The sequence below is a fragment of the Pantherophis guttatus genome, chromosome 12, assembly GCF_059756535.1.
Source record: "Pantherophis guttatus breed Tessera chromosome 12, ASM5975653v1, whole genome shotgun sequence".
In the NCBI taxonomy this organism is placed as follows: Eukaryota; Metazoa; Chordata; class Lepidosauria; order Squamata; family Colubridae; genus Pantherophis; species Pantherophis guttatus.
This window is the reverse complement of record NC_142074.1, coordinates 15,386,515-15,406,640: the sequence shown is the minus strand read 5'-3', so window position 1 is coordinate 15,406,640 and position 20,126 is coordinate 15,386,515. Positions and strand designations below refer to the sequence as shown.

The window sequence follows — 20,126 nt, the reverse complement described above, 5'->3', positions numbered from 1 at the left end:
AAAACAGGACTTCCCCTTTTGTCTTGTGTGAACCCAGCCATCAGCACAACTGCACCTCATCAGACAGCAAAAAAAAAGAAGAAGAATTAGAAGAAGTGCTTATCTAAGATGCTTATCACAGTTCTCCAAGTTAGATCAAAGTCAAATCTCTTACGGGTCATGTGACTGAGAGGAAATGGCTTGCTAACCTTACAGTTCCAATTAGCTGCCATCAGGGTTGCTAATTAGAGAACTCTTCTTCCAATAAGGCGGCAGCTAATCAGCCAGAAATTATGTGCTTGCAATGCACCTGGGGAAGAGTCTGATTGGCCATGGTGGCAGCTGAACCTTGGAAAGGAGTCAGACTTTAAAGGCAAGATTTCAGATAGACAACCTACTGCAAAACCCAAGTCAAAATCTCCATCTCATCAGGATAGGCTGTCTTGCTGGAGCCGAAACTGAGAGAAGGGAAGGGGAGGGGAGGGGAGGGGAGGGGAGGGGAGGAGAGGAAAGGAAAGGAAAGGAAAGGAAAGGAAAGGAAAGGAAAGGAAAGGAAAGGAAAGGGCAGAGAGAAGAGGAGGGGAGGGGAGGGGAGGAGAGGGAAGAGAGGGGAGGGGAGAGAGAAGAGGGGAGAAGAGAAGAGCGAAGGGAAGGGAAGGGAAGAGAGAGGAGAGGAGAGGAGAGGAGAGGAGAGGAGAAGAGAGGAGAAGAGAAGAGAAGAGAAGAGAAGAGAAGAGAAGAGAAGAGAAGAGAAGAGAAGAGAAGAGAAGAGAAGAGAAGAGAAGAGAAGAGAAGAGAAGAGAAGAAGCTTCTGCAGATCCAGACACACCACATACGCCAAGCCTGGAACATCTTCAAACGTGACCTTTTAAAGTAAAGACATCTTTGCCAAATCCCTTTAAGTCTAAGATTTATCCAGCATGCCTACGCTACAGAAAGCTGGTAAGAAATCAATTCAGAAAAGACTAAACAGATTAAGGAGTAAAAAAGTTTTAAGATTCCATACCGCAACGTTAAGGCAGCAATCACTCCTCTCCAGAAAGAGTGGGGCATGTGTGTGAGGTTTTTTTTTTTTTTTTTTTTTTTTGGCTGGATTAAAAACACACCCGAGGATTAATAGCTGACATTTCAGACTACATCATTTTTGTGACACTCATTAGAATAATACCTCGGCAATCCCCCTTTGCTGACATCCTTACCCTTTCTCTTTCTCTTGGTTTTATCCCTTAATATCTAAGGAAAAGGTACTTAAGAGACTGAACGGAGACTTGTCATTCCACAGGCGTGATCCATCCTGCACGCAGTGGTGGGATTCAGCCAGTTCGCACCACTTTGGGAGAACCGGTTGTTAACTTTCTGAGCAGTTTGGTGAACTGGTTGTTGGAAGGAATCATTAGGGTAGAGAACCGGTTGTTAAATTACTTGAATCCCACCACTGCCTGTACGGCATAGGTATCAGTTCTCCAGAGCATCACGTGAGGTCCACTCTGGTTCTGTTCCCTGGCAGTTCAAAGACTAGAAATCCTAGACCCTAAAACTTATGAAAGAACCTAGAACAGGAGGTGTCAAACTCAAGACCCGTGGGGGGAGGATTTGGCCCACGGAGTACTTAGATCTGGCTCGTGGGGCCACCCTGGAAACAGCAAAGGACCGGCCTGCAGTGCCAGCAAAAGCGGAGCTCGGGAGGGTCACGTGCTCCGTTTGCGCTGGCAGAGGGTTGCAGGAGGCTGCGCTAGCTGAAAACTGAGCTTGGCAGCCTGTTTTCACTGGTAGAGCACTCGGGCCACCACAGGCGCCCCCGACACGAGTGATGTCAAGTTGGCCATGCCTGCCTCGGCCCCCCGAGGTCAAGCACAACCCTGATGCGTCCCTCAATGAAATCGAATTTGACATTCCTGACCTAAAAGAATCTATCTCATTTTGTTAATCAACTCCTTCAAGGCCTTTAATTCAATGTTCTCTCCAAACTTTTATCAACTAACATCCTTTAGCAGCATGCCAAGGATAAACCACACCCTCTTTTGATGTTGCTCTTGCATGAAAAAAATAAACCCTAAATTCCGTTTAATTATTCCACTGAAGAGATCTAGAAGCTCTTATATCTGCCCCCTATATCAACCTAAACAGGCGTGGCAGGAGAAGGATCCTGCAAAATCTCCATTCCCACCCGACTCCAGGGGAAGGATCCTGCAAAATCCCCATTCCCTCCTCACTCTGGGGCCAGCCAGAGGTGGTATTTGCCTGTTCTCCAAATTACTCAAAATTTCCGCAACCGGTTCTCCAGAACCTGTCAGAACCTGCTGGATTTCACCCCTGTGGAAAACCTCACAAAATATCTTTTGGTGTGATCCTCATGGAAAAGAGTTGTAATGTGACAGACCGCCAGGTTTCTATGGTAATCATCAGCAACTGCTCCTAGCATTCTCGGATGTTAGTAACTCTTCTCTGCAAGCCCCATGCAGGCTCTGTGATCTTCTCTGGGGCCATGACACAGTTGTGGCAATAGGCATTCCTGAATTCTTATCAGTATCATTGGAAAGTCTGAGTTAAGAGGCATTCGGTGTCGAAATAATTGTTCCCAAGGAAACATTGGGTATCACATACTCAATGAAGCAATACATCAACATTCAGATGGTCTGTTGGACAGTGCTAGAACAAGATGTACAACTGTTTACTTCCTGCCTTTAGCCTGACTTCCAGTTCCCTGGTATCTTTTCCATTTCTGGATGCTTTGTTCTTGAACTTTTGATTTTTTTTTTCTTTCCTTGTTCTTAAACTTAACTACCCTCGGAGAATTGAGTTCCAACAGAGAATATACCTTACTTCAACTTTTGCAGATCTGGGCAATACATTTGTTTTCAGTCAATGACTGTAATAAACTCTGGTTTGTTCAGTTCACATGTGTCTTCTAGCAGCAGAAGACTCCCAAAAGGAGGGAAATCAATTCTTTGCACTCCAAGCTCATTTTTCTCAAAGTATACTCAGTTTTTTCTCCACTTAAAGACTTCCCTACCACCCTCAGCTCTGAGCCTACAACATTTTCACTGTCCATTTCCCGTCAGGATGGCTCAGGAGAAAACCATGAGTAGTTTTGCTCCCTGGAAGAAATCTTTATTGGAATACAAGAAACAAGGCAACACACGAGGCGATTTTCCCCTACTAGCAATTACCACCATGGTTAAATATGATGAACTATCCTATTCCTTCGGAATGGACGCTACTTCTCATCTCCTGCTTACAACCGTCATACTCTTAAACGCATGGGATTTTTTTTTTAGGCAGGAGGATAATCAGATCTTCCGAAAGAGCAGAATGAATTCCACCAACCCATTAACAATAATTCCTCCCAGATGACCGACACAACCTAATAGGAGAGAGCTGGGGGAAGAGAACGAAAAGTAGTTACTGCAATGCTAATTAAGACTGCCGTGTTTGAACCAATTCATCAGTTCGAACAAATTGATTACGAAAACCAATTTTGATAGATTTCAAAATCGCCGCCAATTTAATTGAGTTCAGGGACTCGGTGGCTCAGTGGGTAAGACACTGAGCTTGTCGATCAGAAAGGTCGGCAATTCAGCGGTTCGAATCCCTAGTGCCGCGTAACGGGGTGAGCTCCCGTGACTTGTCCCAGCTTCTGCCAATCTAGCAGTTCGAAAACATGTAAAAATGCAAGCAGAAAAATAGGGACCACCTTTGGTGGGAAGGTAACAGTGTTCTGTGCGCCTTTGGCATTTAGTCATGCCATCCACATGACCACAGAAAAAGGCTTGGAAAATATCAGGGGATTGCAAAAATATTCTGGGAAATAAAGAGTCAAAAAAACTTAATGAGACTCCACTTTAATGAACTTGTTAATAAATGGGGTGTGGAGATCCTTGATGCAGTTTTCAAGTTTCTATAAGATAAAGGTAAAGGTTCCCCTTGCACATATGTGCTAGTCATTCCCGACTCTAGGAGGTGGTGCTCATCTCCGTTTCAAAGCCAAAGAGCCAGCGCTGTCTAAAGACGTCTCTGTAGTCATGTGGCCGGTATGACTAAATGCCAAAGGCGCACAGAAGGCTGTTACCTTCCCACCAAAGGTGGTCCCTATTTTTCTACTTGCATTTTTTACGTGCTTTCAAACTGCTAGGTTGACAGAAGCTGGGACAAGTAACGGGAGCTCACCCCGTTACATGGCACTAGGGATTCGAACCGCTGAACTGCCGACCTTTCGATCGACAAGCTCAGCATCTTAGTCACTGAGCCACCGCATCCCTTCAAGATTGTACACTATAGCTCTAATTCTTGCATTAAAATGTTGTTCAGAGGTTGAACAGTTACATTAACTGTTACCAACAGAAGGGAATATTTGTAGCTCGGAGTTGAATTGTCCTTGGTGCTCGCTGAGCTTGGTTGTTATCTTGCCGATGTTTTATTATCCACCTGGGTAACATCAAAGCTAGCGTGAAATGTCTGCAAGAAAACAACCAAGCTTAGAGGGCACCAACGACCCCGCAAATCTTACCCGTTGCTTCCACCAATTGTTCCCTTCCATGGAACAATTTGAAAATGGAACTTGAACTTGAAGCCAGCTTGACCTGTGTCCCTTTAGTTCTCGAATGCAATCCTTCTGATAGACCAGCAAGTTTCGCCTTTAAATACAGGTAGTCCTCAATTTATGATGGTAATTGAGCCCACACTTTCGGTTGTAAGTCTTGGCAGTTATAAAATGGATCCCCCCATGCCTGATTTTACCTGACTACAAGTGGAAGGGTAGACATTAGAACCTTGAATTCGGGTCATAAGTCTTATTTTCAGGGTCTATCATAACTTCAAATGTTGCTAAGCGACCGGCCATAAATCAAAAACTACCTGTAATTACTAAGATGGGGCAGAGAAGAGAGGGTGCCGTTTGTCAGAATAGAAGATGTTGTTAAAAGGAATCAATGATCAGGAAGTTCCAAGTCACGATGCTTGGAAACTACAAGCAACGTTCCTAATTATCTAAATCTCCATTTCACCTCTCCTGCACTCAGGTTTCTACTTCCTAAAAATAAAGATTAAGTCTGAACCCCAACAACAACTATAAGAACAAGATGCACTAAAACATTGCCTGATTGCTCAAATTCTGACAAATCTCGTACACTTCAGCCGCCCGCCCTAACTCAAGAATCTACGGGAGTTTATAATCTAACGCATTTTTGCCAGATGGGACAAGAATATAAACAGTGCGTAATTCAACCATGCAAATTTAAAATCGCAGCAAACCCATGCTTATTCCCTTTTCGTGTACGGGCATATGGGTTAGAGCAGCCACCCTACTGTGTGAATTAAACGGAAGATTTCCTGTGACAACCGAGATTAAATTGAGAAAAATTCCAAAGTATGTTGTAACCGGAAAACAGCGAGAAGTCTTCTGCTGTTTCAGAGATAAAAACTAGGAAGATTTACATTGACACTTGGACAATTTTGACCGTTCCTTCTCTCTTCTCACTCTTTTTCAAAGTCACCGACCTCTGTGGGTTATTACTGCAAGCACATATAAGGAGAGCCCAAAAAAGCAAAATCCAGATTTGGCAAACTGAATTTTGGTCAAAGAAAGATGGGATGAAATAAAAGAAATGATGAAAGCGATCCGGGAAGTGCCTCGGGGGCCTCAGAAAGAAATCCATTTCCTACCTCCAGCCTGGAATTGAAGTAAGCAGCAGGGTGTCACCTCAAAAAATGTATCGGTTGATGGAATGATTATGATTCAGCCCAGCAAGCCAGATTAGAATTAAGTAAAATGTGATGTGTTTAAAAGAAATCCAAGCTTAGAAGGCATTAAAAAGTCAAGGAGGGAGAAAACTTCAAGCAGAGAGCAAGCTTCTTACACTCTCTGTGCTCTTTGCACACATGGACCATTAATTTGCTTGGTTCCGCAAAAGGAATCTTTGCTCATCCCATCAAGCAGATAGAAGAAGATGATTATCTCTTTCAGATGTAACAACTTAGTATTGGTCTGCTGAAGCAAACAAACACACACCTAAAATCCCTTTACACCGCCACCAATTTTAGACTAGGACATTCAGAATTCCGTGGCCATCCTCATGCTGGACTCTAAACTACATTTTTGGAACCTTTGGGACAACCATAACCTGGATGACTGAGAATCTCTACAGACTTTTAGCTACACAATTTGGGATGAACATCCTTGGAATGGTGTGGGAGTAGGAATGGATTTCCAGAGGGGAAAAAAATTGCAGATTACAAGAACCAGGAGCACTACTCAGATAAAACCTCCAAGTGCTTCAATGACCCTCTAAAACGATGCAAATGACCAGCTGTCTGCAAGGAATATAAATCCTTCCATTCCCCATCATCCAGTCAGAGCTGAGGAAGCTTCTTTGGATGAGAAGTGAAACATCTTCAAAGAAAAAACAAGAACATCCAGTTGCCTCCTGAAAAAGCACCTTTGGGTCTAAACCAGGGGTCCCCAACCTTTTGGACTTCAGGGACCACTAAATTCATAATTTTAAATCCCACGGACCACTAATATAATCTGCCTAATGACCGGCTGGGTGGGCGTGGCTAGGTGGTCATGTGACTGGGTGGGCATGGCCAACTCGATGTCACTCAGATCAAGGGGTGCCTCTCCGGCCTCTACTCGCCCCTCCCCTCCCAGCCACTTCTTGCCTCCCCGCCCGGGCTCCTTAAGGCCCCAACAGGAAGCAGTTGTTGGAGCTAAGCAGCTACCACGAGAAAGAGTAAAAAATGCAAGTAATTTTTCTGTGGACCATCAAAATTTTCTCACGGACCACCAGTGGTCCACGGACCACCGGTTGGTGACCACTGGTCTAAACCACATCATTCCCAGCCACAATGCTAAGGCAGATAAAAGCAGAAGCTCCTGTAGGGTCAAAAGATGTTCAGCCCTTTGAAGACCTGGTGAGGTTGGTCGCTGAAGAAGCAGATTCCAAGTCCCCGGCAAATAAATCCTATTTCAGAACTTTTATTTAAGGATCTTGAAAGTGGAGGTATTGGATGGATACAAGAAGGAAAGAATCCGGATGAGCTCTCGTTCCAACGCTCGAGATAATGACTAGTGAGATGTTAGTAATGATGATTATTATCAACACATCCCCAAGGGACCACATTCATTTTCTCGTTTATGCTCGAAAGAAACTGGGCAATAAACAAATCCTTTGAAAGAGGAGGCAATCGTTGAGTTAAAGAGGAATAGTAGATGGAGACACGTCATAGTATACAAATATTATTTTTCCTGGCCATTCAAACAGTTCTTTAAAAAAAAAAAAATAGGTGCAGGATCAATCCGTTAGGAGTTCCTCGTTTCCCTTCTCTCTTCCTCCAAAGCAGAGAGGGTACTCCAGCTCCAGCACCCTCCTTTTATGTTTCGTGCAGAGAAATAAACTTTACAAAATTTTTAAGTTTGTCAGGATAATTGAATTTTGCCTGACTCTACATCACACCCACCCTGTTTCCCCAAAAATAAGACCCAACCAGAAAATAAGTCCTAGCATGATTTTTCAGGATGCTCGTAATATAAGCCCTATCCCCAAAATAAGCCCCAGTTAAGATTGTCAGCCAGATGGATGCATTTAGTACTGTATTTCCCCCCAAAATAAGACCTAACCAGAAAATAAGCCCTAATGCATCTTTTGGAGCAAAAATTAATATAATACCAGGTCTTATTTTGGGGGAAACATGGTATGTATGAAGGAAGCATCGCTCAAGAGTGAGTTTTGGGATTGGGTTTGGTTGAGTTTGCCGTTAAAAGCCTTTAAAAGCCAAAAGTGGTGAGGGTTTATGAAGATTGTACATTTTTACTTATTTACTTTGAGGAAGCCTGTCTCCTCCACCACTATTACCGCCCCATCCCCAAACCAAGTGAGCAGATCTTGCCTAGAAAATAAGAAGCCGATGGGAATGAATTAAGCGATTTAGCGTTGATGCCCCCCAAAATGCACCCAGTGCCCCACCTACCTTTTTATTAAATGAGCTCGGCTGTTCACATAGTTGGAATCAAACGAGTAGTTTTCGGTCTGAAAGGAACGGAAGAAAACAGAGATGGTTACACACATCGTTCGTTGGCAATTTGGAATAGCTAAGCCGGTTGGGACAAAAAAAAAATCATAAAAGGGAGCTTAATCAGAGCTTAGCCATGGGTCACCATCAATGTGGTCGTTTCAGGGCATCACAACCCAATGAAAGCCACGGAGAACCCCAAGTCATTTGCTGCCTGTTAACAGCAAGAGGATTCGGACCGTGTCATTGGTAATGAGATTCAGGTAATCCCTAAGGATTACTTCTGAGACCGTCTTCTCCCATTCTTTTCTATCCATCCAATTCAGGCCGGTAGACCAGGCATGCTGAGGATCCCATCAGCCAAGAAATGAAGGCGAATATACGTGTCCCAGGATAATGTTGCAGGATCCAATCCGGGTCGGTCACCGAGACCAGAGGTTTAGTCTTCAAAGCTTTCAGACTCGTGCTGGAGTCCATCATGAGATATTTCATGAGAAATCTCTCATGATGAAATATGAAATATTTGAATATTTCAAATATTTCAAATATTTCAAATATTTCAAATATTTCAAATATTTCAAATATTTCAAATATTTCAAATATGAAAAGTCCATCATGAGATATTTCACGAGAAGAGTCCTCCATTCCTCTACCCGCAATAAAGTACCTTATGCCACCAGGCTTGAAATTTTGGGCTTAGACAATTTAGAACTACACTGCCTTCAGTCTGACCTAAGCATAGCACACAAAATTATCTGCTACAACGTCCTACCTCTCAATGAATATTTCAGCTTCAACCACAACAACACACGAGCACACAATAGATACAAACTTAAGGTAAACCGCTCCAAATTCGATTGCAGGAAATACGACTTCAGCAACAGAGTGGTCAATGCCTGGAATGCACTACCTGACTCTGTGGTTACTTCCCCAAACCCCCAAAACTTTAACCTTAGACTGTCTACTGTTGACCTCACCCCATTCCTAAGAGGTTTTTAAGGGGCGTGCATAAGCGCACCAACGTGCCTTCCGTCCCTGTCCTACTGTCCCCCATTCATTTGTATCCATTTCCTGTATTCATAATCATGTTTATACTTATATCTGTAATCGTATATATGCTTGACAAATAAATGAAATGAAATGAAAATGAGTCCGAAAGCTCAGAAGACTAAACTTCTGGTTACGATGATTGACCCAGATTGGATGCTGCAGCCAAGAAATGTTGGCTGGCAGGAACCAGCCTTCTTTGCAATTTGTCTCTACCTTCAGAAATAGTCTCTCTTTGGATATCAGAATGACTATCTCCAACCATGTTGGCCTTTCATAACCCCATGAAGACTAGATTGTACACCCGGGCCTGGGTCCTTGAGTGTGTCAAGGGCCTCATTTCCTGGCTGTATTAAATTCCAAAGCAGCTGTGCCAAATATATTTACTTTGCAACATTTTAATCATTTTTATAGTTTATGATAGGGACTCGGTGGCTCAGTGGCTAAGACACTGAGCTTGTCGATCAGAAAGGTCGGCAGTTCAGCGGTTCGAATCCCTAGTGCTGCGTAATGGGGTGAGCTCCCATTTGTCCCAGCTTCTGCCAACCTAGCACTTCGAAAGCACATAAAAAATGCAAGTAGAAAAATAGGGACCACCTTTGGTGGGAAGGTAACAGCGTTCTGTGCGTCTTTGGCGTTTAGTCATGCCGGCCACATGACCACGGAAACGTCTTCAGACAGTGCTGCCTCTTCAGCTTTGAAATGGAGATGAGCACCGCCCCCTAGAGTCGGGAACGACTAGCACATATGTGCGAGGGGAACCTTTACCTTATAGTTTATATAGTACACTGACCAGAGGCACTTGACAAAATGGCGGCTATAAAAATCAATATGTAAAGCTGTGGCGCAATCACATTATTCCACCACCCGTTTCCCTCTTCAACAGTCAACAAGTTGTAACCACATCATACAATCTGCTTTTTTTCCTAGCTTATCGTTTTTAAGAGCTGTAATACAGAAAAAAGTGTCTATGCTTGGTTTTTTTTTCCCCCTCTCCTCCCCTTCCTTATTTTTACTCATAGGTAAGTCTGTAAGCTTGACCTTTGGCAAAATGCATACACTGGTGAGGCTTTCTGGCTCAAGGCAGACATAAAACTGTTCCAAATAAATAATTATAGCCAGCCACACTGTGTAGGTCAGTGATGGCGAACCTTTTCGGCACTGAGTGCCAAAAAGGGAGCACTTCGTGCGCTCATCAGGGCCGCAACTAGGAAGAGGAGCTGCCAAGTGGGCATGCACAAACTGGATAAGGTAGTGAGCACTAAATTGGCACTAGATAAGAGTCAATGGAATTCAAGAAGGGTTTGACTTAGACTGTTAGTGAGAACGTAATGATTCTAGGCTGATTCCTTGCTTGACTCCATCTCCAGGCTCTGCCTCTTCTTCTGCTACATGTTGTTTGTTGGTGTGTTCTTGCAATTTTAGAAGATTGGGGGGGGGAGAGGGAGAGCACGAACTAGGAGGTCCTCCAAGTTCCCCATGCTTAAGTTGGGTGGGATTCATTACCACCCTGACCAAAGAAAGGCATATCTGGCAGCTATCTCCAAAGCTGAAATGAATGGAACCATTAATCTAAGTTAAATGGAGCGTCCAAACTCCTACACCATTTTTGGGGAATTGTGCCAAAGTTTACGGTTTGCATTTCTCAGGCTAATCTGTCTCACTGATGGCTGTATTTAGCTCCTGCAATTAAAGTGGGAGATAAATCATGGGAAATAAATACCACTCTTCCCCCGCTCCTGGCCTTCATGCTGGGATGAAGAAAAACTACAATTCTTATGGAAAATTTTTCCCATTTGAAACAGGGACAAGCCGTTTGTTCCTTTGGTCAATGGCCATATTCTTCTAGAAAGTGAATTGGTAGGTGGGGCCAAGGTCAGGAATAGATGGAATCCAAGCCAAAAGTGGGCAGAGACACCAACTGTCTTTCATTTGGCCATTCCCTCTCCTCCTTTTTACTTATTACACTTGGTAATTGGCATGTATTTATGACAGTTAAAACGGTCTTGGGAATGTTGGTGATCATTATTTGTAACCTTCCCAGCTTTCAATAAACCAGGGATGTCAAACTTGCGTCGTCACGGTGGCGTCACGTGATGTATCGGGAATTTTTTCCCCCTTTGCGAAACCGGGAGGGGGAAAAGCCACCACGTGACACATCTGGCCCATGGGCTGAGAGTTTGACGCCCCTGCAATAAGCAAAATCAATGGGGAATAGAGTAGAGTAGAGTAATAGCAGAGTAGAGTAATAGCAGAGTAGAATAAAGTGGAGTAATAGCAGAGTAGAATAATAGCAGAGTAGAGGAATAGTAAGGTAAAGTAATAGCAGAGTAGAGTAGAGTAATAGCAAAGTAGAGTAATAGCAAAGTAGAATATAGTGGAGTAATAGCATAGTAGAGTAATAGCTGGGTAGAGTAGTAGCAGAGTAAAGTAATAGCAGGGTAGAATAATAGCAGAGTAGAGTAGAGTAATAGCAAAGTACAGTAATAGCAGAGTAGAATAAAGTGGAGTAATAGCAGAGTAGAATAATAGCAGAGTAGAGGAATAGTAAGGTAAAGTAATAGCAGAGTAGAGTAGAGTAATAGCAAAGTAGAGTAATAGCAAAGTAGAATATAGTGGAGTAATAGCATAGTAGAGTAATAGCTGGGTAGAGTAGTAGCAGAGTAAAGTAATAGCAGGGTAGAGTAATAGCAGAATAGAGTAGAGTAGAGTAATAGCAAAGTAGAGTAATAGCAGAGTAGAATAAAGTGGAGTAATAGCAGAGTAGAGTAATAGCAGGGTAGAGTAGAGTAGAGTAGAGTAGAGTAGAGTAGAGTAGAGTAGAGTAGAGTAGAGTAGAGTAGAGTAGAGTAGAGGAATGGAATGGAATGGAATGGAATGGAATGGAATGGAATGGAATGTTGGAAGGGATAGGCTTACCTAAAAACTGTATAGGCTTACCGAAAAATTTCCAGAATCGGAGCAGAAACCAGATTCACTTAAACGGCCACATGATTGACTTAACCACAGCAGTGATTCACTCAGCAACTGTGGCAAAAAAGGTCGTAAAATGGGGCAAAACTCACTTAACAACTGCCTTGCTTAGCAATGGAAAAGTTGGGCTCAACTGTGGCCATAAGTCAAAGACTCCTTGTAACAAGATGCCAGGCCTGTATTTAAGGGCCGCCTAAGACATATTTGAATCAAGCTTCCTAACCCCTCTCCTTTTCTGCCTTAACTCTTGCAGGAAAATATTTATTACTTTTAAGGCTGGGTGGGGGGTGGGGAGCTTTTAAAGAGGCAAACAGGTGAAGAGTTGTGCCGCCCTTGAGAAAGGAGAACAATGGAATGGCCCACCTTAACTCAGAAAGCATTGCTAAGCATTTGATGGGCACAAGAGGTTACGAATAAACTGAGGGTCCATATAGTCAGAAAAGTTAATGAGATATCTCAAAAGAAAGGAAATACTTGATCACAACAGATTGTGCATCGTATCTGCCAAAGCTAATTTTCATAAACAGAAGTCATTTCAGAACAGCTTCTATAACTTACACCTACTGAAAACCATTACACTTCCATCAAAGTGGAGGAGGTCATTTTAATGGAAAGCTCTCCCCTCCCACCCAATGAAAATCTGATGGAAGATTTCCTGTTCCAGTTGGCTTCCAACTTTATTCTAAACACGGACCCACCTGCGCCATGTTCTCATTGCTTTTTAGCAATGATCACACCCAGGGGTGGGCTGCTGGGGGTTTGCAGGGGTTCGGGAGAACCTCTAGCTAAGATTCTGTGCAGTTCAGAAAACCCCCAAATCCCACTCCTAACTGGCCCTGCCCACCCCGCCCCTCCCAGGAGTCCCCATGTGGCCCGTTTTGGATGCAGGTAAGCGCAGGGCACATGCGGAGGCTCGGGGAGGACGAAAACGGGCCTACCAGAAGTTTGGGAAGGCCGGAAACGGGCTCATTTCTGGCCTCCAGAGGGCCTCTGGAGCCTGGGGAGGCCATTTTTGCCCTCCCGGAGCCTCCCAGGAGGGCCATGGTGCAGGAGGCTGACTAGGCCACGCTCACCATGGCCATGCCCACCCAGCAACCAGGCAGAGAACCCCTTGCTAAAATTTTTGAAGCCCACCAGAGGTGGGTTTCAGCAGGTTCTGATCAGTTCTGGAGAACTGGTAGCGGAAATTTTGAGTAGTTCGGAGAACTGGTAGTAAAAATTCTGACTGGCCCCGCCCCCATCTATTCTCTGCCTCCCAAGTCCCAGCTGATCGGGTGGGAATGGAGATTTTACAGTATCCTTCCCCTGTCACGCCCATCAAGCCATGCCCACCAAGCCACACCACGCCCACCAAGCCATGCCACACCCACCAAGCCACGCCCACAGAACCGGTAGTAAAAAATTTTGAAACCCACCATTGAAGCCCACCCCTGATCACATCTCTAGTTACATCCTACCTTGCTTTGGGAGCCGCAGTCAAAATTACAAAAACAAACGGCACCCTTTTAAATTTATACAAAGACTACAGGAATGAAGTGTGAACTCAATTCCGGGCTCTAGAAATCACTTCTTTCTACACATGTAATACAAAGTTAACATAATTCTGTAAAGATCAGGGGGTACCATCATTATTTAACTGGGTATAGGAGAAAAGCAGGTGGAGATGGGGGGTGGAGTTAGGTGCGTCATCAGCCTAGAGTCATTAACATTGCCACAAACAGTCCAAATTCCACCCCTCTTTGAATTCCCTTGACTCTTATCTGGCGCCAATTTAGTACTGAACTTTAGCTGGCCAGATTCTTGTGCACAGGCTTGAGCAATAAATCTTAAAAACTGCAATTTAAGGTAGGGCCCTGATTCTTTGCGCTGACATTGCGGTTTGTTTTTTTTACACTCTTTACCAAAATTCCATTGTCCGGTTAGGAAAGGCAACTTTAGAGTTACAGCATATTAGGCTCTGAAAGTGGTTCCCAAGAGGACACACAGCAAGGCATTCTGTATTGCTTGGCTAGATCAAAATCGAGTTGGACATGAAGAAATATCCAGCAAGGAACAGTATGTGTTGACTAAGAAGCTGTGACAGCTGTTTTGACTTGGAATCTATATTGGCAATAAGACCTTTTTTTTCCTCTCTCCTTCACCTCAAAACACCCCAGTCCTATTAAATCCCAAGGATCAGGTCCTGGAAGAAAAAAGATCCCAACTCCTTTTATCTTGAAATATAATAAACTAAACACAAGATGCAACCTTTCTATCAGCTGCATCTCGCCTGCTGATCGAGCCCCTATGACGTCTCAGAATGTTCCCAAACATTCAGATTTCTCGGGGGAGGGGGGGATATATCAACCGTATGAAAAAGGCAGAAACAGATCAGTTTATAAAAGGGTAAGATATGCCCAAGCTGCAGTGGACAGGAACAAAGAAGAAGCAGATAAGAGAGCAGAGGAGGGAGAAGAAGAAAAAAAAGGAATCAAAGCAGAAGAGCAAGGAGAAGCTAAGAGATAAAGAGATCTGGAGAGAAATCCGTATAAACATTACAAGAGGAATGGCCAAAACCTGGAAGATGGAACAGGACTAGAGACTAGAAAAAGCAGGGTTGCCAACATGATCACCAACATTGGATGACGTATATAGAAGAAGGAGGAGGAGGAGGAGGAGGGAGGGGGAGGGGGAAGGAGGAGGAGAGGAGGAGGAGGAGGAAAGGAGAAGATGAAGGAGAAGGAGAGGAGGAGGAGGAGGAGGAGGAGGAGGAGGAGGAGGAGGAGGAGGAGGAGGAGGAGGAGGAGGAGGAGGAGGAGGAGGAGAAGAAGAAGAAGAAGAAGAAGAAGAAGAAGAAGAAGAAGAAGAAGAAGAAGAAGAAGAAGAAGAAGAAGAAGAAGAAGAAGAAGAAGAAGAAGAAGAAGAAGAAGCAGCACAGTACAATTAAGTACAATTTTCAAAAAAAAATACAAGCACAGTACAATGAAGAGAAACAAGCACCACCCAGGGAGAAGCACATTATCTGAAGGAGAACCGGTTTGCTCTAAAAGCAGTCTGGTCTAGTGGTTAAAGCACCAAGCTAGAAAACAGAAAGATGAGTTCAGGTCCCACCTTAGTTATGAAACCCCAGATGAGTGAGCTTGGGGCCAGTCCCTCTCTCGCTCTCTCACAGCCCAGCACACCTTCTGGGATTGTTGTTGTTGTGGGGAAAACAGAAGGGAGGCAGGTATGTTGGATATGTTCGCCGCCTTGAGTTATTTGTAAAAATAATCAAGACAGGATACAAGCAACCTAGGGGGAATTGGCTTCGCCAACCTGGCTCAGTTATTGTTCTGGCATTGTAATCCCCGCTGAATAGTCAAGCTGGAGACTTCGTGCAGAAAAACCCTCAACCTTTGACATGCCCTCCTTCGTGTTCTTGCAGGATGGTTTGGCAATCAAAGCACTCAAAGCATCTCAGTAGGAAAATGCTCTTCCCTTTTCTTTCTTTTCTAAAATGCTGCAGCCTCCAGTTTATGAAACTGGATTTTTGGCAGCGTAGCCCATTTTTCTAAGATGCTGTCATGGCTACAGCTGTGCTAACCCAAGAATGAGAGAGAGAGAGACAGAAAAAAAACCAAGGACATCCTATGCTGGGCCCAAGTCTGTCAAAAGGGTGCAAAGCAACGAGAAAAACGAGGGTTGCAGAGGAGATTCAACCCTCCTCTAGTTTTTTTCTTTGCAAACATTGTTGCTCAAGCTGGAATCACTTTGCTCTATTAAAAGCATGGAAAAGATGGCGTTAAAAGAACCGCAAAAGAAACGAAGGGTTAAGTATGTTGACTCTCAGAATTGACTGCCACAATGTCAGGTTAGCCAACCCTAGAGAGGGGGTTCCAGCGAACTCCTTCTCAGAGTTTACAGAAGTCTAGGCATGTTTGTTCACACCGTGTGGCCAGTGAATGGATTAGCGCCAACGCACACAGGAACCACACTGAATGATGTTCAGCAAGCAAAATGAAGGTCCTTGCAGACCAGTGGTGGGTTCCAACCGGTGTTACCATTGGTTCTCTTCGTGCATGCACTTTGCGCGCGATCACCGTGCACCTGCTCGCTTTGCTCACACGCGCGCCAAACTTGCGCTCTGTACAAGCGCATTAGATTTTTGCACACAACATATGTACAATGAGATTGGTGGAGCTCCCTCAGTGCACACACACCCCCAACGCAATACAACTCACAGTGAAGACAGAAAATCCCTAACCCAGTGATGCCAAACCTTTTTGGCACCGAGTGCCTTAAAGGTCACATGGAAACCTCGTGCACGTGTGCGCACGCTCGCCAGGGTCCCACTCTGGAAAAATTGAACTTCCAGGTTGTAGCGCGCATGTGCACCTGATGATCAGCTGACTGGTGCACATGCACAGGCTGATTTTTGGAACTGCCATGTGCGCAAAGGGTTCGCGCTCCGGAAAAGCTGAATTTGTGGGTTCTGACATGCATGCACACCCAACAATCAGCTGCCTGGCACGCATGTGCACACCAGTTTTCGGCACTGCCACAATGGGGAGGACAGCTGATAGTTGCGCACGCATGCGTGCCAGAAACCTGGAAGACAAACAGGCAAAGCCGTGTGTGCCAGGCGACATGGCTTCGTGTGCCACTTTGGGCATACGTGCCATAGGTTCGCCATCATGGCCCTAACCCAATAAATCATATTAAGAAAACACCCAGTCCTATTGCAGCAGTATGAACATGTTACACATTGTACCAGCCCTGCAAGTCCATCGTACTACGTAGTTATAATGTTATTTCTCATTCAGGAGTCTGACAGCCCACGGATAAAAACTGTTCTTCAGGGTGTTTGTGCGGCTGGCTATGCTTCTATACCTCCTTCCCGATGGTAGGAGGATAAAGAAGTGGTGACCAGGGTGTGAGTCATCCCTGAGGATTTTCCTCACTCTTCTAAGTCAGCGAGCCCTAGCGATCTCATCTCGTGGTATCAGGGGGCAGCCCACGATGTTTTGTGCTGTGCCTCTGTAATGTTTTTCTATCATGCATCAGATGTGAAAATGCACCTTTAGATGGAGTAAAAAAAAAAAGTGATCAATTTCATGAGGGAAAATCTACCACGGATGATTAATTGTGCAGCCGTGGTGTGCTCATGGGCAAAACATTGTAATCTCCACATCCTGCTTCAGAGGTATCTGGTAGGAAATATTATGCCCCTAATATTTTCTTATTGAGTCCTTCAAACTGGAACTCCTGTTATTTTCTACAACAACTCAAAGGAAAAGATATCATTCTTCAGGGCTGCCAGCTTCTGATACAAATTCAAGGTATTTGTTGCAGTCGTAAATCTTTAATCAAAGAAACACAAAGTACACAGAAAACTCAAAAGTTTCCTGAGCAGCTGTCAGCCTCATGTGGTAAACCAGATAGGAATCACAATTAGATGAGCTAATTCTACTTTGTTGTAAAAGTTACATTGACAGAATCTTGCAAGTCTGGAAGTATAATACTTTCCCCCACCCTACGCAGCCCAAAGAGGGACACGGTGGCTCAGTGGCTAAGACGCTGACCTTGTCGATCGAAAGGTTGGCAGTTCAGCAGTTTGAATCCCTAATGGGTGAGCTCCTATTATTGTCCCAGTTTCTGCCAACCTAGTAGTTCGAAAGCACGTAAAAAAAATGCAAGTAGCAAAATAGGAACCACCTTTGGTGGGAAGGTAACAGCGTTCCGTGCGCCTTTGGTGTTGAGTCATGCTGGCCACATGACCATGGAGACGTCTTCAGACAGCGCTGGCTCTTCAGTTTTGAAACGGAGATGAGCACCACCTCCTAGAGTCGGGAACGACTAGCACATATGTGCGAGGGAAACCTTTACCTTTATGCAGCCCAAAAAACTAGGGAGGGTCTCTTCAGAGCCCGAACTCTGCCCGCTATCCAGCTGAGGGCTATGCTGTCCTTTATCTGACTGTTCCCCAGGCAGTGGCCCAGTCTCCCAAGGCCCTTCCCACACACCATTACATTGGCAAACAAGCACCAGAACTTAAAAAAAAAAAAGTTCAGAGACACAAATATGTTCAGAAATATCAAAGAAAAATTGATTTATGGTCCAGGGTTCCAGATAATGCAATGACAGCAAACAAGCAGAGTCATAGGTAGGGAATTAAAAGGTTCCTTGCCCTAAAGAGTCAATCAAGCTGCTTTCTTATAACTCTGACAACCAGCCTAACTAATTTGCTGAGTCACACTTCTTCCAAGTAGACAGGTTAGATTATTTTTTGCTGTTCTCTTTGTCATCTGCAGCATATCAGAGGGCTCAGGGCCTCTTGTACCCCAGACTCTGTGCTGACTAAGTCAGCCTGCAAAAATGGGCAAAAAAAGGGGTTTGGGAGGCTTGCAGAGTGCTCCTGGGGACCGGGGAGGGCAAAAACTTTTTTCCCCCTTACTTACCTCTTCGAGATCTTGGTGCGTCTTATACACCGGTGCATCTTAAGAGTCTGAAAAATACGAGTATGTCTCTAAGCATGTCCCTCTCTCAACTTTGCCGTCTCCAAAAGATCCTGGCAGCATCCAGGATTCCAAGCCATGCAAGCTGATCGTCTGGGGAGCTGCCATCTCAGGGCCTCTGGAGCATGCCAGCTTGGGGTGGGCTGGGGGGAGCAGGCTGCTTAAACACATGCTCTGCTATTTAGAGACCCAGTTCTGTCATTGGCAAGCCTACTATTCCTGATGTTTCCCCTAAGCCAGCTTTCCCATACACGTTCCCCCAAGCCAGCTTTCCTGTTAAATACATTTTCAGGCGTATTTAGGAGACTACAGGTTCCAGAATTCCCAAGAACCAGTTTGGGGAAAACTGATCTAATCATTCTTCATTTAACTGATTTGCAGAAGAGCCCGAGAGCTGAAAACCTTCAACTCACAAATCATCTAAGACCCTGCATCCCTATCTTTTGCTCTCTTTATCTTTTTAGAAAGCAAATATTCTCCCAGCTTTCATCTGCACCAATCTTTCAAACCTTTCCCTGCTGCCAAGATAGCGAAGCATTTTCAAAACTTCAGATGGGGACTCACACATCAAAAGAGAGAGAAAGAGACCTTCAACTCTTCTCCTTCAAATCTTCCTTGTCTAGAATCTAGATTCTTGTCTAGAATCAGTGAAGTTGAGGAGCATCAAGCTTCAAAAACAGGAAGACTAACTTCATCTCTGGAGCGCCAATGAATTAAATTGCCATCTGTGATGTGTTTCATGCCAAAATTGTTTTATCTATTTAACTTCTGCCCTATTGCAATCCAGTGGCTTTTGGTGGCTTACAGGACACGTAAACAACAATTCAAAGATTCGTGGTGACGTTAACACTAACCAAACCAATTGTAAAAACGATGACCACATCAGCTTACACATAAAAGCATGTCAGCCTTTTAAGAAGTTCTGATCAGGAAACAGACTCCAGGTAAAATAGTAGAATTTTACAATAGGGGTGAAATGGCCAGCTATATAAATGTTTTTAATGGGACGCGATGACTCAGTAGCTAAGATGCTGAGCTTGTCGATCGAAAGGTCGGCAGTTCAGCGGTTCGAATCCCTAGTGCCACTTAACAGGGTGAGCTCCCGTTACTTGTCCCAGCTTCTGCCAATTTATCAGTTCGAAAGCACGTAAAAAATGCAAGTAGAAAAATAGGGACCACCTTTGGTAGGAAGGTAACAGCGTTCTGTGCACCTTTGGCATTTAGTCATGCCGGCCACATGACCACAGAGACATCTTCGGACAGCGCTGGCTCTTCGGCTTTGAAACAGAGATGAGCACCGCCCCCTAGAGTCAGGAATGACTAGCACATATGTGCGAGGGGAACCTTTACCTTTACCTTACCTATAAATGTGTTTAACAATTTTTTTTTAAATTTGATTTATATGCCGCCCTTCTCCGGAGACTCAGGGCGGCTTACAGTGCGTTAAGCAATAGCCTTCATCCTTTTGTATATTTTTACAAAGTCAGCTTATTGCCCCCACAAAGTGGGTCCTCAATTTACCTACCTTAGAAAGGATGGAAGGCTGAGTCAACCTTGAGCCTGGCGAGATTCGATCTTACTTTAATTGCAGACAGCTGGTGTTAAATTACAGTGCTTCTGTCTGTTGAGCTAAACCAGGCTCCTATA

At 44.4% G+C, this 20,126-nt stretch overlaps 1 protein-coding gene across 2 annotated transcripts in view; it reads right to left on the bottom strand.

Annotated features, from left to right (window-relative positions):
- Positions 1-20,126, bottom strand: part of PCDH19 (protocadherin 19) — a 146,179-nt gene that overhangs the window by 55,194 nt on the left and 70,859 nt on the right. For both annotated transcript variants that reach the window (XM_034416672.3, XM_034416673.3), the window contains exon 3: positions 7,945-8,003. In XM_034416672.3, coding sequence (XP_034272563.2) covers positions 7,945-8,003 — 59 coding nt within the window. The remainder of the gene's footprint in view (positions 1-7,944; positions 8,004-20,126) is intronic.